The 26,655-nt window shown below is 49.5% G+C and overlaps 1 protein-coding gene and 2 long non-coding RNA genes across 4 annotated transcripts in view; 2 read left to right on the top strand and 1 right to left on the bottom strand.

Annotated features, from left to right (window-relative positions):
- Positions 1-20,860, top strand: part of LOC308474782 — a 98,279-nt gene extending 77,419 nt beyond the window's left edge. The window contains exon 2 of the long non-coding RNA XR_013984957.1: positions 18,294-20,860. This is a non-coding gene — a long non-coding RNA (uncharacterized lncRNA). The remainder of the gene's footprint in view (positions 1-18,293) is intronic.
- KIF3C (kinesin family member 3C) overlaps positions 1-20,860 on the top strand; it is a 43,439-nt gene extending 22,579 nt beyond the window's left edge. The window contains exons 2-8 of one of the 2 annotated variants that reach the window (XM_081000951.1): positions 4,120-4,221; positions 6,170-6,292; positions 8,093-8,211; positions 10,892-11,011; positions 12,432-12,573; positions 13,998-14,173; positions 15,620-20,860. In XM_081000951.1, coding sequence (XP_080857077.1) covers positions 4,120-4,221; positions 6,170-6,292; positions 8,093-8,211; positions 10,892-11,011; positions 12,432-12,573; positions 13,998-14,173; positions 15,620-15,713 — 876 coding nt within the window. In that variant the 3' untranslated portion in view covers positions 15,714-20,860. Of the gene's footprint in view, positions 1-4,119; positions 4,222-6,169; positions 6,293-8,092; positions 8,212-10,891; positions 11,012-12,428; positions 12,574-13,997; positions 14,174-15,619 lie in introns of both variants that reach the window. The other variant, XM_081000950.1, reaches the window with a different exon arrangement.
- LOC308474784 lies at positions 20,637-21,542 on the bottom strand. The gene is made up of 2 exons (XR_013984959.1): positions 21,509-21,542; positions 20,637-21,299 (listed from the first exon to the last, which is right to left on the bottom strand). It is a non-coding gene; the product is annotated as an uncharacterized lncRNA (long non-coding RNA).
- Between the last annotated feature and the right edge of the window lie 5,113 nt (positions 21,543-26,655).

Consider the following 26,655-nt stretch of genomic DNA (forward strand, 5'->3'; position numbering starts at 1 on the left):
TTTTATTGTGGTCCTGAGTTCATCTGCAACCTCTTTGGTCTGGAACTTCCTCGTTGGCACTTCTTCCACCCTGCTCCAAAACATCACTCCTGATCCGCTTCCTTGGAGGTTTTTAGGCAGAGGTTAGTTGAGATTCCTGCTTTGCAGGGGGTTGGACTAGATGACCCTTAGGGTCCCCTCCTGTTGCGTTCGCAAAGTAAAGGAAGGATTGAACTCTGATTAATAAGAATACACACAGAGAACCAGCAAGACTCTGGGAAGGGTGTGTATAATCGTGTCTCTCTGTGCTTGTCCATCAGATCTCCGCAGCCCCCAGCCCAGGCCGTTTTATTCACACAAAAACTTTTTACAGAGCGTTCGTAAGAACCAATCAGATTTCTTTTGAGCATTTCCACAAACCCACGTGGGGCGAAAGTTAAACTACTAAAACTAATTAAGCACAAATATTTCTGGGGTAAACAAAGAACAGAACTACAAAGAAGAGCATCTGGCAACCCCGGAGGTAATAAACAAGCAATATACATATGATAAGGAGGATGGCCAGGAGGACAGTGACCATTATCACCTTCATGTGAAACCTGTTTCCTGGCCCTAAGATCATCATCCTAAGATTCAAAGAAACTTGCCCACTATCTTTATGGCCCAGGATGCTTGCCTGGCTGTCGAAGTGTGTACGTGACTCGTGAAGAAGAGGGGAATGGGCAGTAGAGGCAAGAGGGCATCAAAAGGGCATGAATGTAGAATCTTAGGGATTTAATCAGAAATTATCGTCAATATACCAAACCCAGTCAACACAATGTCTTCATCGTGGACACGATGGCTTGATGTATATTTTATAATTCCTCATGGTAATCCCATCTGATCTCTACACCCTCCCGCTCTACAATGCTACGATTCTGTGATCTTCACAATCAAAGCCGAGTGGCTTTCTTCAGTCCACATCTTCCCTAGTTCTCTGCCCATGGAATCCTGAAATAATAAAAATAAATAATAATAATAATAATTAATACCCCGTCCTCCCCGGCCAGAGCTGGGCTCAGGGCGGCTAACACCAATAAAATTACAGTAAAAACATAATGGGGGGGGGGCAATTTAAAATACAGGTTAAAATGCAATTTAAAATGCAGCCTCATTTTAAAATAGCCGATAAATCAAGACCGTAAGGGGAGGGAAACATAAGGGTCAGACTGAGTCCAAACCAAAGGCCAGGCGGAACAGCTCTGTCTTGCAGGCCCTGCGGAAAGACATCCCCGAGTTGCCCCAACTCAGAACCCGAGCTTTCCTTTGCAAAGAAAACAACTTCTTTGCCCCCCATGAATGGACAGAGAGCGCCAGGGGGCAGGTTCACATGCCCCCATAGCTCCTGCCAGATTCCCTCTCCATGGGGGGGGGGGGGTCTCATTGGGGGCTGGATTCTCCATGCAAAACCCCAGTCCCTGACTGCCTTGAAAGCCACTTGCCTGCCAGCCTTCCAGGTGGGGGCTTCCGCCGCTGGGGTTTGTGTGGGGAGGGGGCTGCTCTGGGCAAGAAGGGAAGGGTGCCTTGCAAGCTGGGGCTGCAGCTGTCCTGCAGGCGGCGGCGGCAGCTGTGGAGCCCGACAGCTGTGCGGAAGGGAGGAAGGAAGGGAGGAAAGACGGAGAGACGTGGTCCTGGCGTTGGGCCAGCCTAGCGTGGGATGTGTCAGGACCAAGGCCTGGGAACAGGCGCCCAAGGGGCACGGTGCCCACAGCTCCTTCCTGGCCAGAGGTCGGCAGGACAGGGGGGCATGACCTGCGTATGAGGGACGGTGGCTGGGGGCATTCTTTCTTTTTTTAAAATATTTTTATTAGGAATTTCAACATAACAATTTATCAAAAACACATCATCCTGATTCCCCCCCCATTTTTCCCCTTCCCCTCCCCCCCAAAATAAAAAACCCTTCCCCCCCCCCCCAGACTTCCCTCAGCTCCTCTCTGGTTTTTCAGCTCATGTTGTTGTTGTTTAGTCGTTTAGTTGTGTCCGCCTCTTCATGACCCCCTGGACCAGAGCACACCAGGCACTCCTGTCTTCCACTGCCTCCCGCAATTTTGTCAAACTCATGTTCGTAGCTTTGAGAACACTATCCAACCATCTCGTCCTCTGTCGTCCCCTTCTCCTTGTGCCCTCCATCTTTCCCAGCATCAGGGTTTTTTCCAGGGAGTCTTCTCTTCTCATGAGGTGGCCAAAGTCTTGGCGCCTCAGCTTCAGGATCTGTCCTTCCAGTGAGCACTCAGGGCTGATTTCCTTCAGAATGGAGAGGTTGGATCTTCTTGCAGTCCATGGGACTCTCAAGAGTCTCCTCCAGCACCAGAATTCAAAAGCATCCATTCTTCGGCGATCAGCACATGTTATTCTCTGCATATTATAAAACTGTAAAGATCCTTAATTTATCTATCTATATATTACCAATAAAAAGTTTGTGTATGTTTATTCAAAGCCTGCCAAGGAGTCCAGTTCATTTTGTTGTTTCTTTAAGCACTTCGTAAAAGCTTCCCATTCTTCTTTAAAGTCAGTTGTCCTTGTCACGTTGTTTGTGTGTCAATTCCGCCAATTCCACCTAGTCCATCAGTTTCTCTTGCCACAGTGCTGGGGGCATTCTTGGACTCTGCCAGCCCTTGTTCACAGCTCTGGAACTCGGTGTGGAGAAAGGCACCACCACCAGGTCCTCTCCTCTGGTTCCAGCCCTCTGCCTCCCCACCAACACTCCGCTGGTCCTCATAGGAAGGAAATCCCCACGCTCCTGAGGGATGCCGATGGAAGGTCACTGCAAAACCCTCCAGAGATCTTCCCTGGGCAGCTCGTTTCGCTGAGAAATCTGCTAACTGAAATCTTCGCCTTGCTTTTTTTCCCCCAAAAATTTTTTTATTGGTTTTCCAAATTTATAGCAAACAAATAAAACAAGAACATAAAAAACAAACAAACAAACATTTATCTTAACTATAATAACTCCACTTTTGTTAACATTGTTAAGTGACCCCTGGCTGAGTTTCCATATAAATCATTGTAGCAGTTTTCCAAAACTATTTTCACATAAAATTTACTTAGTCAATTAACATCTTTCTTTCTTTTCATTTTAACTTTAAACTTAATATTCTACAACATCACATATTTAAATCCTAGGCCTATCTGATATTCGCAAGTAATTCTGTTTAGATTATCTTAACATATTTAACTAGATAGTCTTTGAATTTCTTCCAATCCTCTTGGTGCTCCTCCTCCTTCTGGTCGCGGACTCTTCCGGTCAGGTCGGCTAGCTCCGAAAAATCCATCATCTTCATCTGCCATTCCTCCACTGTTGGTACTTCTTGTGTTTTCCAATTTTTGGCCAGCAAAATTCTAGCAGCAGTTGTGGCATACAAAAACAATCTAACATCTTTCTTGGGGAAGTCTTCGCCTTGCTTTTGTTGCATCTTGTATTTTGTGTGTTTCTCATCAGGGGTCACCGCACAGGTGCTGTTGAGATGTCATCCCTGTATTACTTACTGTGCTGGGATCCTAGAATCATAGAATTGTAGAGTTGGAAGCGTTTCAAATCTTGCTTTGCTTTGGTGTCTCAACCTTGTAAAGCTGTTGTTCTTGTTGTTGTTTAGTCGTTTAGTCATGTCCGCCTCTTCGTGACCCCCTGGACCAGAGCACGCCAGGCACTCCTGTCTTCCACTGCCTCCTGCAGTTTGGTCAAACTCAAGCTGGTAGCTTCGAGAACACTGTCCCACCATCTCGCCCTCTGTCGTCCCCTTCTCCTTGTGCCCTCCATCTTTCCCAACATCAGGGTCTTTTCCAGGGAGTCTTCTCTTCTCCTGAGGTGGCCAAAGTCTTGGAGCCTCAGCTTCAGGATCTGTCCTTCCAGTGAGCACTCAGGGCTGATTTCTGTGCGTTCTCTTTTCCCTCTTACATGCCCAAAAGGAGCCTGGGGCTAGACTGGGAGGCCCAGCAGCTCCACCACACTGGTCCATGGAAGCCATCTGCAAACCACAGCTTCAGGTCCTGTTTGCTTGCTTTTGGTGGTAAAAAAACCATAGTTCAGCTACTGTGTGTGCACAGCACTTAATACTAAGCCGTGGCTTGATAAACCATCATTTCCCTCCTCTTTCCTTTCTCCAGGCGATGGAGAGCAAGTTGCTGATTGGCGGAAGGAACATCATGGACCACACCAACGAGCAGCAGAAGATGCTGGAACTGAAGAGGCAGGAGATAGCAGAGCAGGTAGAGAGACGGGCAGGGCGGGAGCAGGGCCAGTAACAACCCCTCCTGCCTTTCCTCCCCTCTCCTGGCTGATGAATGTGGCCCTCACCAGCCCACTGCAGCCATAGCTGGCGGCCCTTTAAAACACACCTGTCCCCTTCCTTCCAGGCCTCTGCAGGAGAGAAGCAGGGCTTGCAAGCTCTTGACGTCGGCCATCTGTGGCCGTTGGGTCTCCAGTTTGCTCCCCTTCTTGTAGGCTGCAAATTTGGCGTGTCTCCCCCAGGAGCGTGGCCAGGTGCTCAGGACACCTCGGGCGTAAAGCCGGCATATGCTGATGTCAAGGAGCTGTCAAGTGAGCCCAGGTCATCTACAGGGCGGGAAAGAATGGCAGGCATGATTAGCTTTTTATTAACAGAAAATACCGTAATTTTTGCTCTATAAGACTCACTTTTTGCCTCCTAAAACCCCTCCACCTCCTCCCCCCAGGCCCTGACAGCTAATTTGTGGGCAGGCAATAATAATAATAATAATAATAATAGAGAGCCAGTGTTGTGTAGTGGTTAAAAGCGGTGGACTCGTAATCTGGGGAACCGGGTTCGCTTCCCCGCTCCTCCACCTGCAGCTGCTGGGTGACCTTGGGCCAGTCACACTTCTCTGAAGTCTCTCAGCCCCACTCACCTCACAGAGTGTTTGTTGTGGGGGAGGAGGAAGGGAAAGGAGAATGTTAGACGCTTTGAGACTCCTTTGGGTAGTGATAAAGCGGGATATCAAATCCAAACTCTAATAATAATAATAATGATGATGATGATGATTTTTTTTATTTATACCCTGCCCTCCCCGGCCAGAGCCGGGCTCAGGGCGGCTAACACTAATAAAATCACAGTAAAAACATAATAGGGGGGGAAGAGGGAGAGATAAAAACCTGTAATGGTTCTAGGGGTTGCTCATGCGTAAGCCGATGCTTATCTCCCCGGCTGGGTGCAAACACCTGGCTGGGTTGCCTAAGTGAACCTTTTCTGTCCGGACAGCCACTCACCCGTGGCTGACTCAATCGCTGGCAGAATCCGTCAGTGGGCGTTTCTTAAACTTCTTCCAGCAAAGAAGCTCTTTGACGCCTAGTCTCCTCCTACTCTCTCTGCGCGAAAGCCTTCTGCGCAAGGAGGGCGTAGGCAACGGAGGACCTCTACTCTCCCCGCTGGTCCCCGGCAAGGAGTCATGGGACCGCCTCGCCGCTTCCCCCATCTGCCCCCCTTCTCCACTGGTGCTACGCTGATTCTCTTCCCCAGAAGATGGGCTGCTTCTCCCAATCCCTGGACGCTCTCTGGAATCCCTCTGGCTTTTGCTCTCTCCCTCCGGCACTGATGGCAGTTCCCTGACAAAACCCAATTTCAAATACAGGTTAAAATGCAATTTAAAATGCAGCCTTATTTTAAAAGTAGCCCATAGATCAAGACCATAAGGGGAGGGAAACATAAGGGTCAGGCTGAGTCCAAACCAAAGGCCTGGTGGAACAGCTCCGTCTTGCAGGCCCTGTGGAAAGATGTCAAGTCCCGCAGGGCCCTGGTCTCTTGGGACAGAGCGCTCCACCACGTTGGGGCCAGTACTGAAAAGGCCCTGGCCCTAGGTGAGACCAATCTAACCGCCTTGTGACCTCCAAAGTCCTTAAGGTCCTCTGTGGTACATACCAGGAGAGGCGGTCCTGTAGGTACGAGGGTCCTGGGCTATATAGGGCTTTAAAGGTTGAAACCAGCACCTTAAACTAGACCCTGTTCTCCAGCGAGAGCCAGTGCAGTTGGTAAAGCACTGGATGAATGTGAAGTTTGCAGGTGGAAGGGTGCCTTGCCACTCCATCCTCCCGGGCAGTGTGTTTCAAAACGCAAAGGCATAGGCGAGGGTCCGCAGGTGGGGGGTTTCGGCTGAGAAGCCCCTGACCCGCGCAGACTAAGGCTTTGCTGGCCTCAACCCACAGAAGCGGCGTGAGCGTGAGATGCAGCAGCAGGTGCTCTTGCGGGACGAGGAGACCATGGAGCTGCGGGAAACGTTCACCTCCTTGCAGCAGGAAGTGGAGATCAAGACCAAGAAGCTGAAGAAGGTGAGCAAGGGGGGGAGCGTGGCCAGAGGGGGCGGCGGGAGACGGGGGGGGTCCCTCCTTCTCCGTAGCTGCAGTCCGAGGCCCAGCGCGAGAGCCCAGGTCAAGGCTTCACTTGCCAGGGATCGGGACCCAAGCCAGAGACATTTTTTTCAAAAGTTTTTTTAGTTATACTTTTCAAATTTATACATTTCATTGGTTTTACGATCCACTGAACATTTCAAAATTTGACTTCCTTCCCCCTCTTTCTGAGGTTCCTTAAATTTATTTTTTTATACCTTCTTCATATCCAAATTAATTTAACTTGCTCATTTAATGATCTACTATAATTATATACCCTTATGAAACTGCAGGTTGTTGCAATAATCATGCCAATGTTTTTATCTGTTTGCATATTTATCTGTAAATATTGAATAAACCATTTCCGTTCTTTTATAAAAAGTTTGTTATTCATTTGTTATTTCTTATTCTTCTGGTAAGTTTTGCCATTTCCGTATATTCCATATGTTTTTTTATCAATTCTTCCTTTGCTGGGACTTCTGCTTCTTCCCATTTCAGGGCTGCTGTAGTAGCATACATAAATAAAATTCTATACAATTTAGGTAGTTCTGTCCCTATAATTCCCAAAAGAAAAGCTTCTGGGGTTTTTTTTAAAGAAAAGTTATTTTGAACATCCTTTTCAATTCATTATATATCATTTCCGAGTAAGCTTTAACCTTACAACGAGACCACCACATATGATAAAAAGAACCTTCTATCTCTTTACATTCCCAACATTTATTTGATTTAGATTTATACATTTTTGCCTATTCACTCGGTGTTAAATACCATTGATATATCACTTTCATATAATTTTCTCTTAGACCATAACATGCTGTAAATTTTACATCCATATTCCACAATTGTCCCCATGCTTCCATGTCTATATTATGACCAGTTTCTATTGCCCAGTGTATCATTGAGGATTTTACTTGCTCATCCTTTGTCTCCCATTCCAATAATATTTTATACATTTTAGACAGCACTTTTACATTCCATTCCATTACAGGTCTCTCTCCAGTTGTGATATTTGTTCCCCAAACCCTCGTATCCTATCTTTCTTAAATACTTCATTCAAATGATGATATTGTAACCATGTTGTGAATTTCCCAGATAATTCCTTAAATTTAATTTGTACTCTACTCCCTCTTGTTTTAATAAATTTCTATAAGTCGTCTGCTCTTCTGTCAATTTGGCCTTCAGTGCCCATGGCGGCTTGTGGCATTGTGAAGGGCACATGGGCTGGCAGTGGCACAACGGCCGTTTCCCTAAACGAGCGATGCCCATGGTCTATATGGAACTTGCCGAACTGACCGGGAGATTCCGAGACCAGAGAGAAGAGACAGTGGAAGAAGACTGGAAGAAGTTTAAGGAATATTTGAAAAAAATATGTTAATATTTAAACCCTAGAATAGCTTTGGAAGCGGATATAGGCTGTAGGGTTAGAAGTAGAAGATAGGGTATTTTAAAATAATATTATTTGTAAGTGATAAAATGTGAAGTTATTTTAAGTATGATTTAAAAAAAAGACGGTTAGAAATTATGATATATGTAAACTGCTAAAGATGAAGTAAAATGAAAATCAGAGAGGCGGGACTTGAGGAAGTCAACTTAACAATGTTTAGAAAATAAGGATATGACAAGAATTTGTTTGTATTGTTTGTCTTTTCTGTCTGTGTTTTTTATTTGTGTTATAAAATGAATAATTTTTTTTTTTGAAAAAAATAAATAAATGAGCGATGCCCCTTTTTCTCGCCCCTACAGCTGTATGCAAAACTCCAGGCCGTGAAGGCTGAGATCCAGGACCAACACGACGAATACATCCGCGTGCGGCAAGACCTGGAGGAGGCACAGAACGAGCAGACGAGGGAGCTGAAGCTCAAGTGAGTGTCCGGCAGGGCTCAGCCGGCAGCAGCAGCAGGGAGAGCCCAGCCCAGGAGGAGCCCAAGCCAAGGTTGCCCCTGCCTGACCTCCCTCTGCTGCCCCTGCCACTCTCAGGGGCTGGTGGTCTGGAGGCCTGAGGGGGTGGGCAAGCGTGCCTCAGGTTGGGGGAGCCAAGCCAGAGCCCGCAGCTTTTTAGGAACAGGTGAGACTCTACAGTGGGACCTTGGTTCTCAAACACCTTGGTACTCAAACAACTTGGATCCCAAACACAGCATACTGGTTTGCAAACTTTTTTTTGGAAGCTGAACATTTGAGTGCTACGCTGAGGTCTCTCGGTTTTTGCTGTTTACTTTGCGTTTTTGTTTTTGTGGCTCTTTTTCGTTTTGTTTTTGTGACTGTGTGGAACCCAGTTCACCTACTGATTGATTGATTGATTGATTGACTGTGTGACTGCAGTACAGTGGTACCTCGGGTTAAGAACTTAATTCGTTCTGGAGGTCCGTTCTTAACCTGAAACTGTTCTTAACCTGAAGTACCACTTTAGCTAATGGGGCCTCCCGCTGCCGTCGCTGCACGATTTCTGTTCTCATCCTGAAGTAAAGTTCTTAACCCAAGGTACTATTTCTGGGTTAGCGGAGTCTGTAACCTGAAGCGTATGTAACCTGAAGCGTATGTAACCCGAGGAACCACTGTACATTGTTGATTGCTTTCATTTTATGGATCAATGGTCTCGTTAGATAGTAAAACTCATGTCAAACTGTTGTTTTAGGGGTTGTTTTTAAGTCTGAAACCGATTAATCCACTTTGCATTACTTTCTATGGGAAAGCGCGCCTTGGTGTGGAACGCTTTGATTTTGGAATGGAGGTCCGAACGGATTAAGTTTGAGAACCAAGGTACCACTGTATTGGCCCTTAGCATTACCTGAGCTCCCTCCCTAAACTGGACGCTGCAGTATCTCGTTCTGGCCACCTATGGTGGGGGCGCTAGAGGGCAGCGTGTGGTCGGCCAGCTCATCCCCCCCTGGTCTGAGGACGAAGGTGAGGGGGTTGACTTGTGATCTCACCTTGCTGGGCCCTGGGATGAGATGTCAAGGGCTCTGAGTAGCAGCGTTGGGATGGGGAGAATCGGGTGTCCCTGGAGGGTGCAAGAGAAAGAGAGGGCTCCGGAGGAAGGGGTCCGTAGGGAGGACTTGAAGGAAGACAGGGGAGCCAGCAGGATCCCGAGAGAGGGGGATGTTACTGCGGCTGCTGCTCTTGGAGTGAGGGCGGAAGGTGTTTTGAAGACCAGCTTGACGTCTCAGTGCAAATGGGGTCAAACTGCTTTAGCACAGCTCCTTGTTGTAGGAATGATTGCTGGGTGTGGAGCACACTTCCGCCCACAGATAAAGCCACAGCTGTCTGAACATCATGCCCTCTATCTAACCTTTGCTCTCTTAGTGGTCTGTCTGTGACCTTTGTCTCCTTCGCCATACATGGTTCAAGGGGAAACTGACGCGGTGGAAACAGGTGCCAAAATAACTTTGTACCACCCCACGATCTCGGGACTGGAAGATGTGCAAAGGTCACAGTCCAAAATGTGTCTGACTGGTTTTGCATATTGTGCTAATAAAAGGAGCCTCTGCAGAGCTAGCTGGCAGCTTGCTTCTGCGCAGCTCGCCTGCATTACCAACTCCTGCCTCATGTCCTTCACTTCACTTGTAAGGGATGTCCTAAAATGTGAGAACACAAGGAAAGCCTGGCAGCTGGATCTGGCCCATCTAGTCCAGCATCCTGTTCTCACAGTGGCCAACCAGATTCCTACACTGGTATGACCAGTTCACACTTTTCAGAACAAGTGATAAAATAAATCCACTGTCGCTCGCTTACTCACCCACTTGTTTTCATTGGCCCCCAAGCTGTCCCCACCTTCTTTTTCAGTTGTGTGGGAATAAATAAAAATCTGAAATCCCCACGTGGGCAGACCCCCACTACCCTCGGCAGCCTGCCTCCTGCTGACGCTGCCCGTTCCATCTTTGCTCAGGTATGTGTCAGGAGCTTGTCCTACACTCGAGTAGGACCCTGGCAGAGACACATGCCCGACTGGCATGTTCCCTCCCTCCTGGTCGATCTTTTGGGAGCTTCAAAAACTTTCTTTTGCCCGAACATCACAGTGACCGATGCAAACAGACACCAGCACGCTTAGGGATCCGTAGAGTGTTCGCAGTTTGCCTAACAGACCTCAGCAACTCAGCATTTTGGCTAATCTACTTTATTTCCATCTAAACACACACGGAGCACTGCAACATGGCTCCCTCTCTCTCTAACATCAGACAGCAAAGAGAAAAAGAACAAAGGACAACAGTCCCACTTCACAGAACACAGGAACACAAACATCCTGTCTCCGTCACTTCCCACTCGGTGGAGTCAAAACATATACTGTCATGTGACAGACAAAAATCCCATGACTGCAATCACGGAGCAGGAATTCTAACAGTTCACACCTTTCAGAACAGGTGATAAAATAAATCCACTGTCGCTCACTTAGTCACCCACCTGTTTTCATCAGCCCCCAAGCTGTCCCCGCTTTTTTTTCCAGCTGTGTGGGAATAAATAAAAATCTGAAATCCCCATGTGGGCAGACCCCCTGCTTCCCTCGGCAGCCTGCCTCCTGCTGACGCTGCCCGTTCCATCTTTGCTCAGGTATCTGATCATTGAAAACTTCATCCCCCCTGAAGAAAAGAACAAAATCATGAACCGCCTTTACTTTGACTGCGAGGAGGACCAGTGGAAATTCCAGCCCTTGGTGCTAACGCCAGGAAGGTGAGTTTCTGAGCCCTCGACAAGGGCAGAACTGCTATCTGCCCAAGCAACACCCCCCCCAAAAAACCACCTGGGTTCCTCAGCTGGAGCCATGACAGTTGAGCAGATATCAGGTTCATCTACATTTGTAACACAGACAGTAGCCCAAATGAGAAGCACCTCTGAGGACAGCCAGGAGATCCCAACCCTAATTGTGATTATTGTGATTCTTATATTTATTTATATTCCACTTTTGGATGCGCGTGGCACTGTGGGTTAAACCACAGAGCCTAGGACTTGCCGATCAGAAGGTTGGCAGTTTGAATTCCCACAACAGGGTGAGTTCCCGTTGCTTGGTCCCTGCTCCTGCCCACCTAGCAGTTTGAAAGCACGTCAAAGTGCAAGTAGATAAATAGGTACCACTCCAGCGGAAAGGTAAACGGCGTTTCCGTGCACTGCTCTGGTTAGTCATGCTGGCCACATGACCCGGAAGCTGTATGCTGGCTCCCTTGGCCAATAAAGCAAGATGAGCGCCGCAACCCCAGAGTTGGCCACAACTGGACCTAATGGTCAAGAGTCCCTTTACCTTTTATATTCCACCTTTGCCCCAGACTGGGACTCAGGGCGGCTTTCCTCTTCGGGCTCCGGCTCATGAGGAGACCTTCCCACAGCCAAAGAGGATGTGAGGAGGGTCTCTTCACAAGCCACGCACCACTTCTGGGTTCCCAGCGCCATGCAAGTAGATTGCATGTAAGTGGGGAGTTGCCTGCATTCTCATTTTGTATTTATTTCTGTTGTGAGCTGCCTTGGGATCTTTGGATGAAGGGTGGTGTACAAATTTAATAATACTAATACTAATACTAATACTAATACTAATACTAATACTAATACTAATAATTTATTTGTACCCCGCCCATTTGGCTGGGCTTCCCCAGCCGCTCTGGGCAGCTTCCAACAAAATGTTTAAATACAGTAATGCATCAAACATTAAAAGCTTCCCTAATCAGGGCTGCCTTCAGATGTCTTCTAAAAGTTTGGTAGTTGTTGTTCTCTTTGACATCTGGTGGGAGGGCATTCCACAGGGCGGGTGCCACCACCGAGAAGGCCCTCTGCCTGGTTCCCTGTAACTTGGCTTCTCGCAGGGAGGGAACCGCCAGAAGACCCTTGGAGCTGGACCTCAGTGTCCGGGTAGAACAATGGGGGTGGAGACGCTCCCTCAGGTATACTGGACCGAGGCCGTTTATTTAACGAATAATAGCAAATTTAACAAATAATAGCAAAATAATTAGATGGGGCAAGGTAGACGAGGAATCCTTTGCCCACCAACTCAGGCACAGGGTGGCAGAGATGTGCCACGCATGAAGTTTTTTATCAATGCTAATGATCCTGAGCCCAACCTGCACCCATTCTCCATTCTTGGAAACCAATCTCTTTACAGCAGCAGCGGGAGCGGAAGCAACAGCCCCACCACCACCACGGCCACCCAGATGAAGAAGCGGCCGACCTCCGCTGTGGGGTACAAGAGGCCCATCAGCCAGTACGCTCGGCTGGCCATGTCGATGGGCTCCCATCCTCGGTACCGGGTGAGCCGAGAGGACCTCAGAGGAGGAGGAGGGGAGGGAGGGAGAAACGGGGTCTGGGGGAGGGGAGGGGACCTTGAGGTGACCAAACCTCCTGGTCGCAAAGCAAGCACCGCTCAGATGGACCGATGGAAAGTCTCGGGTCTGAAAAGAAACATTTACAAGGCAGCCGACAAGATTTTAAAATCCACAACACAAAACTACTGTATTTTCCCATGTATAAGACTAGGTTTTCCCCCTTAAAAATAATGTCAAAAATTAAGGGGCGTCTTATACACGGATACATCTCCCCCATTTTCTTAAATCTGAGTCCCCCAAAATAGGGGGCGTCTTATAAATGGGGGCATCTTATAGATGGAAAAATACAGTAAATAGCGATCAAAGCCGAGATAAGAATACAGTAAGTCTGAACATTGGTGGCCAAACTCAGTCCTCCAGCTGTTTTGGGACTACAGTTCCCATCATCCCTGACCACTAGTCCTGTTGGCTAGGGATGATGGGAGTTGTAGTCCCAAAACATCTGGAGGGCCGAGTTAGGCCACCACTGCGTCTTCTCTCCAGTAGCTCTTCGCAGTGATGGAGGACCTAAAAATAGGGGCGTCTCCATATGGGAGGAGTCTGGGACCTAGACCGTTTGGGTCAAAGGCAGCACCCAGTGGAAGCCCCCTTCCTCCTCCCTGTAGCTGCCATTTTGATGGCGCAAACTCATCTCAGGGAACTCTGTCCATCTCCGATTTGAAAGAAGGTTCATATAGATTTGCAGGGACACCATCTCCTAGGGCTGTGGCTACAGCAAATAGGCTTTACACAATGGTCTTTGTTGCCACAAAGGGCTCACAATCCACGCTAATTCATGGGGAATTAGCAGAAGGCAAAGGTTATCAGTATTTCTTTACCGTCAAGATGATGTGGGGAATCCTTCCTTCATTCCTTCCTTTCTTTCTCTCTCTCTTTCTTTCCGTCCTTTTTTAATTTTTAAAAAAACATTTATTATTATCTGTCAAATCTTCTTGTTTTTGTCTCTTCTTTCAAGTTACATTTTCTACAGTTTCATTTGTTGAGACATTAGTATTACTTTAGGAAGAAAGGAGGGGAAGAGGTGGACATGATGAGTGAGAATCATGTAAAATAACTAAGCAAGTATTAGGGAATCCCCTTTCTAAATCCTTGGAGGGGATTTTTTTAGCAGAGGCTGGGTGGCTATCCATCAGGGATGCTTTAGTTGTGATTCCTGCCTTGCGGGGGGGGGGTTGGACTAGATGACCCTGGAGGGTCCCTTCTAATTCTACCATTCTGCAAATCGACGAGAGGACAAATCCCTCTTCATATTTTGGGGGGATGTGTTGCACTCACCCTTTTCTGCTCCACCTCCTTGGCAAACTGGCCTCTCCTTTCTGAATTTCCTCCCTTCCCCGATTTCATCACAGGCGGAGAATATCATGTTCCTGGAACTGGACGTCTCCCCGCCGGCCGTCTTTGAGTTTGAGATCACACGGGATCCGAGTGAGCACGATCCACGGGCCCTGCACCTCGAGAGGCTCATGCGTCTCGACAGCCTCCTGGAGCGACCGGCGGCGTCGCGAGTGCGGAAGTCACGGTCTTGGTGAGTGAGCAAGAGAGAGAGCGGTGATGGAGAAGGTTTTGTGGAGTGCTCATCTGCACAGCTGGGAGTGATTTTGAGGTGGAGACATTTTCCCACCAGGATGTCAGGAGCTCAGCCTACACTCGAGTAGGACTCTGGCAGAATCCGGGGCCACTGGAGAGGTTCCAAAGTATGGCATTAGCCAAGTAAGGAGGTTAGGAATGGGCCGCAGAGGAGGGCCGGTCAAGCAGAATCAATGCAGTGGTCACCCAGGACCGGCATTTGATCTGTTCAGCTACGTGCCAGCCAATCAGAAGAGCAGGCTGGGAATCAGCCGGGTTCTGGGACGCCCTGCATAAACAACAGAGAACCATGGGGTGACTTCAGGTCATTTCCCAGATTTGGGGGATTAACAGCTGTGAGCGGACATTTTCACGATGTCCTCTCTCTCTCTGGCAACGGAGAAGTTAAGGCTGCTGAGTAGGGGTCAACAAACTAAGGCCCCCAGGCCGGATCAGGCCCACCTGGGTCCTAAATCCAGCCTGCGCCGCAAAGCCGAGACTCCTGGTGATGGCGACGGAAGGAAGAGGCCAAGCGGCGGAGGCTCTGCCAATCAAACGCCGCGCCTGGTTTACCTCAGCGACGTTTGATTGGCAGAGACGTCCCCCATGCCGCGCCGAGGTAAACCAGGTGTGGCGTTTGATTGGCAGAGCCTCCGCCGCTCGGCCACTTCCTCCCTTCACCACCGCCCTGGTGCTCCTGTGGGCCAGAGAGCGGACGGGACGAGCTTGCGCTGCCGACACGCTTCACGAGAAGTGGCAGCAGTGGCGGTGGCGGTGAGGAAGCCCATTTCGTGCCACCGCTGCCAGCCCTTTGGCGAATGAGGCAGGCGGCACATCAAGAAGGTGGCTGGGGCTGGGGTGGGGTGAGGAGGACTACTTGCCCCTCTTCGCAGTGTGCATTGGAATTCATTTGGGTGTTTTTAAAATATATATATATAGTCATACCTCATGTTACGTCTGCTTCATGTTATGTTCTTTCGGGTTACGTCCCGTGACGACTCGGAAGTACCGGAAAGGGTTACTTCCGGGTTTCACCGCTCAAAGTGCAAAATGACATCACGCGCATGCGCAGAAGCGGCGAATCGCAACCCGCGTGTGCGCAGACGCGCCGCTGCAGGTTGCACTCTTTTCATGTTGTGAACGGGCCTCTGGAACGGATCCCGTTCGCAACCAGAGGTACCACTGTATATAGTCCAGCCCTCCACAAGGTCTGAGGGACGGTGGACCGGCCTCCTGCGAAAAAAGTTTTCTGAGCCCTGCTGCTGAGTCTGGAGGGGCTGTTGGTCTGCCCTGGGTTCCTGGAGGGGGAGCTTGCTTGACGGACGCGGGGCATTTGGGCCGGCAGGGAAGAAAGAGGGTAGCACGGCCCCTCACTGTCCCCCCCCTTCTCGTCTCTCTCCTGTAGGTGCCAGGCTCCTCGTTCCCTGCCCTCGTCGACGACGCACGTGTCCCTTGCCTCCAGCTCACAGAACGCTGCCACAGCACTGGCTCACGAGTAACAAGGCCCCGTTGGCCCTCCCTGGCCCTTCCTTTCGCACATGGAGGATGAGGCTCCCATTACCTGCTGCCTCGGAGGACACGTGGTCCAGGGACGGGGGTTCCCCCTGCACTAACTCATCTTTGTCCTTAGCTACTTCTTGTGTGTGTGTGTGTGCGCGCGTGTGTGTGTCTCTGTGCATCCATATGGGAGGATGGTTCTGGGGGCCCCGTCCCCCCGCCCTCTCTGGACTGTCGCTCTATTTATTTAACATATTTATTTATGATGTGTCTTTGTACGGATGCTGGGGGCGGGTTCTTCTATGGGGCCGAGCAGCGTCCTCAGTGCCAGCTGCTCCCTTGGCAATGTTGGGGCAGCCTGGCACCACGCACAACCTTCCTAGAAGGCGGACTCTTGCTTTTTCTTCACCCTGTCGATGTTCTGAGCTCAGTACGGACACCTGTTTGGGCCAAGCGGAGCCCAAACCACTTGCACTCGGCTCCCTCTGTTCCCTCCAGCCTCGGAAGAAGTCGCTGCCTCCTTGCAGTGTCCCCTACGAGGAGTGTTTGGTCGGAGCTGGCAGAGCTTGGAGGCAGGATTTGACCTCCTTGCCAGCCACGGAATCCTCTCTGCTCTCGCACCAAGACCATCGGCTTCGCCTTGCCTTCTGTTCACCCAGCCAAAAAACACACCAAATGGCTCCATGCTGCACAGCGAGAGCTTAAGGACTGATTATGCAAGCAGATCTGTGAGGGGGCCGTGATGCTACGAGACCTTCTCACCAGCACCTGTCACAGGCCCCCGCTTGACCCACCAAGCGACTGCAATGGCCAACATGGTGGGGACGTTGCATATTCCCTCTCCAGGACAGGAATCATCCATATTCTGACTGGGAAGAGACGTCCTGAAGTCAAGAACCAATCATGTGCCTCACATGGGGAGAGAGGCAGAGGGCCCCGCTCCCCTGAGAGAGCAGAGGGAAGGGAACCTCTTGAGATTTACTCAAAATTCAAGGCTCTCTTGCAGCGGCAAGGGGGACAGGCAGCTTTGATGCAGCGTCCAGCTGGTGGCAAGGACCTCCTGGGGCCACGCTGAGGTCAGGAGGGGAAGGCAGAGAAATCAAAGAGAAAGGGAGAGGGCAAGGTGGAATAAACATACCGCCACCACCAAACCCAACCCTCACGCCCCCTGCCTTTTCCTCATGGTCAGTGTCTCTCTGCATAAGTTGCCCTTTGGCTTCTAGTCAGTTAGCTTTGTGGCTGCCCCTAAAATTGGCCTGGGAATTTCCTAGAAATAAGCAAAACTTATCCGCTTTCTCATGGGGAAAACCACTCTTTAGTGCTCAATCGGAACCAACGGCAATCTTCTTGTTCCGATTTTAGGCTAAAGAGTGGGGAGAGGGGCAAGAGGGAAATGGCTGAGACTTTGCTTTCTAGGCAATCAGAAGTGTTGATGAGCCTTCTCTCCAGGGGAAAGCCCGCAGGCTGCATTTAACTTGGGGAGATGGAGAGCGCTTGCTGCCTGGTGTGACAGCTGCCAGTGTGCCATTGCACCAGTCCTTACAAAGCTGCTCCCAAAGACACCCCCGTTGCCTGGGACTCGGCCACAAGCAGCCACAATGGGCAGCAAATGGAGAAAGGTGTGAGAGCACGAGAGCAAAGGCGATGGGATGGCCAGGAGGTCAGCAGGAAAGGTTTGGTGGGCCAACTTTCTTTGAGAGAGGGAAGTGGCAGAGTTTGGCAGTGCTCTGTATGATCCGCTCTGTGCCTGCTGCAGCTTTTGTAGCAGAAGGACTCTTCCGCTCTCCACCGTCCAAGACCAGAAACCAGAGGAAGGGAAAAGGAGGAACTTTGTGAAAAGGCGGCTGTGGCACTGAGCTAGGGGCCGGGCCGTGGCTCAGACAGCACAGACACCTGCTCTGGGTGCAAAAGGTCTTGGGTTCAGTCCTTGTCATCTCTAGGGAGGGCTGGGAAAGACCACAGAGAAACCGTGGACAACCAGGGGTGCCAGTTGGTGCAGACCAGATTGATCTTGACGAAGCAGTGGTCCGATTCTGTCGACGGCAGCTTCTGATGTTCCTAGCTGGGCAGTTCCACGAGGTCAGCCTGAGAGCACAGCCTCAAGCATTGGGGGGGCGATCCAGTCTGGGGTGTGGCTACAGATCCCCCTCGGTCAGCCCAACTCTCCAAGTTTCCTTCTTGCCGCTCTAGTCCTAGCCAAGGATTCTGCGGCTTCCTCATCTCTCGTTTACTCTGGAGCCAGCCCCAAATAATAATAATTTATTATTTGTATCCCGCCCATCTGGCTGGGTCTCCCCAGCCACTCTGGGCGGCTTCCAACAAAGATTAAAAATACATTAAAATGTCACACATTAAAAACTTCCCTGAACAGGGCTGCCTTCAGATGTCTTCTAAAATCTGGTAGCTGTTGTTCTCTTTGACATCTGGTGGGAGGGCGTTCCACAGGGCGGGTGCCACTACCGAGAAGGCCCTCTGCCTGGTTCCCTGTAACTTGGCTTCTCACAGCAAGGGAACTGCCAGAAGGTCCCCAGCGCTGGACCTCAGCATCCGGGCAGAACGTTGGGGTGGAGACGCTCCTTCAGATAAGTCCCTGCGACAGCTAAAGGAAAGGTAGCAGGACAAATTCTTGCCCCCCCCCCTTATGAGACTTCCCTTGCATGAAGCAAGGATTCTGATCCATGCCTGGTGGCTGCGAGTATGGAATTTGGCTGAGGGTTGTTCCAGGGGGCAGAGCAGCAGCAGTTATTCCCGACTCCTATATGCGGAGCAGGGGTGTCTTGAGTTTGTGGTCTCTGCTTCTGAAAGGCACAAACCGCCAGAAGGTGGGTGGGAAGGGGACTCTGCAAGCTGCTTCTGGGCAAGGGAATAGAAACAGCGTATTTTCTATGCTATGGTTTATTTATATATATACCGCTTTTTAACCCAAGGCTCCAAAAGCAGTGAACAGCAATATATATTATTAATAGAGAAAAAAATATATACTAAAAGTACAATGTACCTGGAAAACTTTTGATGCAGAAAAGGCTTTCCAGAGGTGGTCCCGCAGCAACCGTCTTGCTATGCAGTTTAACAGTGTGTTATGCCCCTTGGTCCCTGACCGGCTGCCCTGGCTGCTCCCAGCCCATTCTGTGCCCCGGCTGCGCTGGCCCTCCAGAGATGCTGAGCTGCCATGATTTGTTGGGGTCCTGCACATGGCTGGGGAATTAATAGTGCCTAGTAGCAGCAGAGAAAGCTGTGCTATAGGGACTATAGGAGCCGAGGAAGCTGCCATACACCAGGCCAAACCATTGGTCCATCTGCCTTTGTACTGTCTTCATTGATGGGCAATGGCTCTCCAGGGTTTCTGACAGGGGTCTTTACCTGCCCTCAATGCAGCTGGGGAGTGAACCTGAGACCTTCTGCGTCCAAAGCAAGAGGGATTGTCTTTCCTGTTGGGCTGAAAGAAGTTGCTGGGCCAGCCAGAGAGGGTCAGGGAGGCTGAATGCTCACAAAAGAAGATGCACTTCTGTAGTCCAGCAGCTGGAGGAAGGCCCCTCTCACTCCTTCACCTGTCTGAGAGTGGATTTGAATTAACTCTGCACTTCCTTGCCTTTGATTCCCATAAACTCAGAGGTCTGTGCATGGCTCTGGAGCCAGGAACAAGCACACCCAGGGGAAGCTGCTTGGCTTACTTCACAGCACAACAGCCACACACACCAAAGGGACAGCAGAGACTTCTGAAGGCCAGCCCCACGTCTAGAGGATCACCTGAAGGCTCAGCTGAGCTTTTTGTCCTTTGTTTACCGTGGGTTAGAAAAGTGTGTTTTCTGGAGATCTGCCAGAAGAGAGGAGATGCATCCTTCCCAGTTTCAAAGGCTAAAGACGTTACTTCTCCCTGAGGAATTGTTTTCTACAGCACCAAAAAGACGAGAGCAGCCATCGCATTGGGAACTACAATAGAACAGAATTACTTCCATTCAGCCTGGATGGGAAATGGAGAAGGTCAGCGTGTTGAGGCCGAGCGACGCCTCCTGCGCTACAGATTTTGGCTTTGGGGAGTTGGAGGTGTCACTGGGAAGTTAACCTCACTCACACACCCCCCACCGGCGGTGGTGGTGCAAACAAGGGGTCCAACAAGCTATACTTTTTACGCCAAAGCCTGCCATTTCCTCCTGCCATGTACTTTGCGTTGGGAGATCTCTCACACTCTGCGTTTCTCAATCCACCGCTGTGCTGCCAATAACCTCCAACGTCCTTCCTAGCACAAAACTCAAGGACAGCTGTAAAGAAATACTGTTATTTAAGACAGGAGCCAGTTCCCATTGGCGGAGGTGTCTCTGTACAAGGGGCTGCCACAACCTCAGATGTAGATTTCCGATGTTCTTTGTTCTTTGTATGTTGGCGAGTCTGTATTTACATATGAATGTGTGTGTTGGGGGTGTGTATGTGTTGCGTGGCTGCTTGTGGGTGTCCCGCCCAGGGAAACTGTGGAATTTGGGCTAATGTGGGGGGCTGGAGACTGGGGGGAATTCCAGAGTGGGGTGGAAAGTGGGAGGGACTTGGTTGATCAGCAAGACAAGGGCCTAGACTGGGACCAAAATCGTCTGTGCCTGTTGCTGTGGTGGTGATTTACTTAGGAAGTCAAAAGTCGGTATACGGTGGTGGCCCATGCTTGTTGCTCTATACATATGAATATACAGGACATATTAAGCATAGTTATATTATACATAATGTACTGGCAGAGGTTGTGGTCCCAAACCCCCTCTGGTTCTGGCTGGAGAGCTGTTCACTACCCTTGTGACGTCGCTTTGATTTGGTGTGGGCCTGGACATTGTGGTGGCGGCACCGTTCCAAAAAGCCCAGCCCTGACAATAAAGGAATGAGCATTGTTGAAAAAGGAGACCCGATTCATTCATTAGCATCACTCCTGACTTTGTTTTGGAGGGGGGGGGGAGACACTTGCCCTAAACTATCCCACCATGGTCAGATCTGACCTCCATAGTAGAGCCCCACATCACAAGCCGGAAAAGGTCCAGGCCAGCAGAGAAAGTAGATGCTCAGGACAAACAGCAGAAAAAATGTGGGGCTGGTTGGGGGAGCATGACGAGAAAGCCCCAAAGTCTGCAGTTTATAACGATGAAAATAAAAGTGTGTGAGCTAATTAAAGAGATTTCGGATTGTGTCTGGCTGTTTCTTCGTCACAGTGGCTGGCTGGTCTTGTGAGTCTTTATCGGGAATCTTCTGCCCCCCCCCCCTTCGCTTCCCAGAACAGGGGCATCACAGTGCTGAGCTCTGAAGAACGCCAGCAGGCAGCATGTCTGGAAGACATGGGGGAACTCGCCATGTCATCAGCCGGGCACGTTATTCCTAAATGTCCAGGAAATAGCACGCAAAAAGCTGGCAGGCTTCTTGATGCACGGGGTTTGGCATGACGACATTTGGAGGGCCACAGGGACCCCCCCTTGCTAGAACTCCTCCTCTTGGTCAGGTATCATGTTTGTTTAGGCATCATGTTATCCTGCCTTTCCTCCAAAGTTCTCAGGTGAAATACATGGCCTGCCCCCTATTTATTCTCACAGCAACCTGGTGAAGCAAGATGGGTTGACTTCCTGACAGTAAGAGCTGTTTGACAGTGGAATTTGCTGCCAAGGAGTGTGGTGGAGTCTCCTTCTTTGGAGGTCTTTAAGCAGAGGCTTGACAACCATATGTCAGGAGTGCTCTGATGGTGTTTCCTGCTTGGCAGGGGGTTGGACTCGATGGCCCTTGTGGTCTCTTCCAACTCTATGATTCTATGATTCTATGACAGACGATGTCTGACCCGGGTCCATGAGTATTGTAGCTGAGTAAAGGTAAAGGGACCCCTGACCAGTCGTGGCCGACTCTGGGGTTGCAGCGCTCATCTTGCTTTACTGGCCGGCGTACAGCTTCCGGGTCATGTGGCCAGCATGACTGAGCCACTTCTGGCGAACTAGAGCAGCGCGCGGAAACGCTGTTTACCTTCCCGCCAGAGCGGTACCTATTTATCTACTTGCACTTTGACGTGCTTTTGAACTGCTAGGTTGGCAGGAGCAGGGACTGAGCAACGGGAGCTCACCCTGTCGCGGGGATTCGAACCGCTGACCTTCTGATCGGCAAGTCCTAGGCTCTGTGATTTAACCCACAGCGCCACCTGCGTCCCACATTGTAGCTGAACAGGGATGCAAAATCAAGTCTTCCTCATCCATGTCCACCCCCCCCCCCGAGCTGGATGGATTGGTGGGTCTTACTCAGTACAAAGCAGCTTCCTGCGGCTCAGGACCCCACCTGCGCATCAGCAATGCAGCACAGTCGCCACATCTAGCTGTGGCAGGCCTGGTTTCCTCGGCAGGGATGACTCACCACCTGCCCCTACTTCCGTAGGGAGATCCAAGTTGGCTGCGGCCCCCAAGAGGTTTCTGCTGGGTTTGATTTGCGACCTGGCAGCTGTCATCTTAGAAATGACACACCACTTGTGCCATTACTCAGCCAGTGCTCCGCTTCTTATTTTTCAAAGAGGGAGGGAGGTGGAAATTAAGATTAGGTCAGGCCCATCATATTTGGAAGGCCAAACCTTTTATCTCCGCGGCATGGAGGAGTTTTCTCGCATTCAAAACAAGTTCTGTGTCTTGAGTTCACGGCTGCTGTGCAGAGGGATCTTGGAATTACACGGCCAGCGATTCATCTCCTTTTGCTAGAGTTGTGAGGGCACCTAGTGGGCTTTCTCCTGCATTGCTTCTAGCATGCGAAATGGATGCACAGCTGAATTGCACACTGGGCTCCAAACAAGACTGTGACAGGCTACAGACATATTGGGCTGCTGCTTGACCACTGTTCCAAAAGCCTACGGTCAAGGTCCCACAATTTCTTCCACCACAGTGATGTTATCCAAATCTTCTGGGTTGATGTGTTTCCTAGATTTCCTGTGATAATGGGAGAAGGGGGTGGGGTGTTCCACATGCTCCAGGGAACCCCAAAGTGGGCAGGTAAGACATCAGACCCCTGGGAAGACCTCCGTGGAGGCTTTGGGTGGATGGCAGTGAAGTGCCGATTCATGACCACCTAGAGAAAGGGCTGTGGAGGGACATGAACCCCTCTTTTCAATCCTCATGCCCACCCACTGTGTTCTGTCCCGTCCCCACCCCCCAACCGAAATAAAAGTTCCACTTACTAGAACATACTCTTGATTTTAAATGTCTTTCCCTCCTGCAGATGTGGCACTTCTCAGATTAAAAAGTATCATTTTTGAAAAAATCTTTAGCAGACAGTCAGTGTTGTTGTTGTCCCATGGACTGCAAGAAGATCAGACCTCTCCATCCTTAAGGAAATCAGCCCTGAGTGCTCCCTGGAAGGACAGATCCTGAAGCTGAGGCTCCAAGACTTTGGCCACCTCAGGAGAAGAGAAGACTCCCTGGAAAAGACCCTGATGTTGGGAAAGATGGAGGGCACAAGGAGAAGGGGACGACAGAGGGCGAGATGGTGGGACAGTGTTCTCGAAGGTACCAGCATGAGTTTGACCAAACTGCGGGAGGCAGTGGAAGACAGGAGTGCCTGGCGTACTCTGGTCCAGGGGGTCACAAAGAGGCGGACATGACTAAACAACTAAACAACAACAACAATCCTTATGTTCTCTTTGAGTCCTCTTTGGTCAGGGTAACTTGGAGCCAGTGCAGCCTGTGAAATAACTGCAAGCTGGGTCAGCACAAAACGAAACGGGATTTCTCTTTATAAACCTAGAGAAATCCCCAGCGGCCACTTGTCACTTAGCTCACATGGTGTGTGTGTGTTTTGCCTGCCTTGGCAGGATTGCACTTTCATGCTCCAGTTACTACCAGGCAGGCAGTTTGCTAAAGGTCACGCAGACAAGGGCTGCAAGGAGAGCGCAGCCTCCTGCCACAAATGGCAGAACAGAGCCAGTGGGAACAGCTCCATACTGATTTGCATTCAAGAAATATGCTTTGGAATGCTTTAATTATCCAGATCAACATCTGTATCACAAGGCATGCTACCTTTTAGCAGGTGCATATTATCGGCAAGCTTTTTCTGCACACACCTGTGTGGGTAGTCTCAGAGGTGATAGCTGAGGCCACACTCTGTGGCTAGATGGATCATGTGAGGTTAATTTCCACCAGCAATTTCAATGCTACAGAATCATGGCATTCCCATATACAGTCATGTTGTTGTTGTTGTTTAGTCATTTAGTCGTGTCCGCCTCTTTGTGACCCCCTGGACCAGAGCACGCCAGGCCCTCCTGTCTTCCACTGCCTCCCGCAGTTGGGTCAAACTCATGCTGGTAGCTTCGAGAACACTGACCCACCATCTCATCCTCTCTCGTCCCCTTCTCCTTGTGCCCTCCATCTTTCCCAACATCAGGGTCTTTTCCAGGGAGTCTTCTCTTCTCACGAGGTGGCCAATGTATTGGAGCCTCAGCTTCAGGATCTGTCCTTCCAGTGAGCACTCCGGGCTGATTTCCTTCAGAATGGAGAGGTTAGATCTTCTTGCAGTCATGGGACTCTCAAGAGTCTCCTCCAGCACCAGAATTCAAAAGCATCAATTCTTCGGCGATCAGCCTTCTTTATCGTCCAGCTTTCACTTCCATACATCACTACTGGGAAAACCATAGCTTTTACTATACGGACCTTTATTGGCAAGGTGATGTCTCTACTTTTTAAGATGCTGTCTAGGTTTCTCATCGCCTTTCTCCCAAGGAGCAGGCGCCTTTTAATTTCGTGGCTGCTGTCACCATCTGCTGTGATCATGGAGCCCAAGAAAGTAAAATCTCTCACTGCCTCCATTTCTTGCCTTTCTATTTGCCAGGAGGTGATCTATAACAGCATCTATAACAGTCGTACCTCGGGTTATAGATGCTTCAGGTTGCGTTTTTTCAGGTTACGGACGCGCTGAAACCCGGAAGTACCGGAACGGGTTACTTCCAGGTTTCAGAGGTCGCACATGTGCAGAAGCACTAAGTCGAGATTTGCGGATGCGCAGAAGCGCCGAATCACAACCCGTGCGTGCTGGTTGAGAACGCTGTGGGTTGCGAACATGCCTCCTGCATGGATCACGTTCGCAACCCGAGCGTCCACTGTACTCAAGCTAAGCTAACTGGAAGAATCCAGATGTGAAAATAGAGAGCAGTCCTTTTTGTGGGAGAAGTGGAATTTAATCATGTGGTCAATTATAGGAATGGGTGGAGAACATTTTTTTAATCCCTTTCAATTTTGCAGGCTAGATATCGCTGATCCACTGATACTGAATGGCAACACCTTCAAAATGCAACACCTTTTAGTGTCGATTCATGGGCTGTAAGCTTTCAGTTCCTCAGCAACTATTACATTGCTGGAGGAAGTCATTGGATCTATGCAAAAATGCTAAACTAATAATAGTTGTTTATAATGTTTCTTGGAATGTTGTAAATTGGATATGCAGGATCTGAGAGATGACTGGAACAGAGTCAATGTGTTCCACTTAGCTCAAACAATGGAAAGTTGCTTTAGCATCTATATGGGGTGTTTCTTTAGATTTAACATTGAGAGTGATTTAACAAAAGCTGATGTTCCAGGTATATGGGACTCCATAGAGAGAGGAACAGACTAATTCAGACAGATGTTGGTGATAATAATAATTATTATTATATAATGCTGAAAACCTCTCATTGAGGCAGGTGATGCAGCCAGGTCCTGGGGAGTCTTTTTTTGTGGTTAGAAATGGCTGTTCACATTTATGTTGTTTTTGATAAATCTTTAATATTACAGACTCTCACACACTCTTATATTCCTATGAGGTGGGGACTAACAAATGGACAGCTTAATTGGATCCTGTGAGCCGTTATAGTGGCAAAGAGACATACTGCAAGGCAGGAAGGATACAGTGCTGATTTTGACCAATAAAGTCTGTAACGGCTCAGGACCACAACACCTCAAGTCCCGCCTCTCCCCATATAAACCGTCCCAATCTCTGTGTTCATCCCCGGAGGCCCTTCTTTGAGTGCCTCCTTCATTTGAGGTCCTGAGGGCAGCAACAGGAGAAAGGGCCTTTTCTGCAGTGGCTCCCCATCTGTGGAATGGCCTCCCCAGGGAGGCTTGCCTGGAACCTTCAATTATGCACCTTTAGGCACCTGGTAAAAATGTTCCTGTTCAATCAGGCTTTTGGCTGATGGACATCCAATGCCCTTTCAAAATGTGTTATGGGGGGGGTTATTGATTTCTTTCTTTGGTTTAATTAGTGGTACCTTAGTTCTCAAATGCCTTGGTACTCAAACACTGCAAACCCGGAAGTCACGTGTTCCAGTTTGCGAACTTTTTTCGAAAGCTGTCCTCCGTTTTGAGTGCTACACTTCCGTTTTGAATGTTACACTGAGGTCTGTCTGTCTGTTTTTGCTATTGCTAATTTTTTTTGCTATTTTGCTATTGCTATTTTCTTGCAATTTTGCAGGAGCGGTAGTCTCGTAATCTGGGGAACCGGGTTCGCTTCCCCGCTCCTCCACATGCAGTGCTGGGTGACCTTGGGCTAATTACACTTCTGTGAAGTCTCTCAGCCCCACTCACCTCACAGAGTGTTTGTTGTGGGGGAGGAAGGGAAAGGAGATTGTGAGCCACTTTGAGACTCCTTGCTGTTGTTGTTGTTTAGTCGTTTCCGACTCTTCGTGACCCCATGGACCAGAGCACGCCAGGCACTCCTGTCTTCCAAGACTCCTTAGGGTAGTGATAAAGCGGGATATCAAATCCAAACTCCTCTTCTTCGTTTTTGTGACTATGTGGAACCCAGTTCAGCTACTGATTGTGTGACTGCAGAACATTGTTTATTGCTTTCTTTTTATGGATCAATGCTCTCATTAGTAAAATTCATGTTCAATTGCAGTTTTAGGGGTTGTTTTTAAAAGTCTGGAACGGATTAATCCATTTTGCATTACTTCCTATGGGATAGCGCGCCTTGATTTTGGAACGGACT

This window comes from Podarcis pityusensis, assembly GCF_964106645.2.
Source record: "Podarcis pityusensis genome assembly, chromosome: 3".
Classification (NCBI taxonomy): Eukaryota; Metazoa; Chordata; class Lepidosauria; order Squamata; family Lacertidae; genus Podarcis; species Podarcis pityusensis.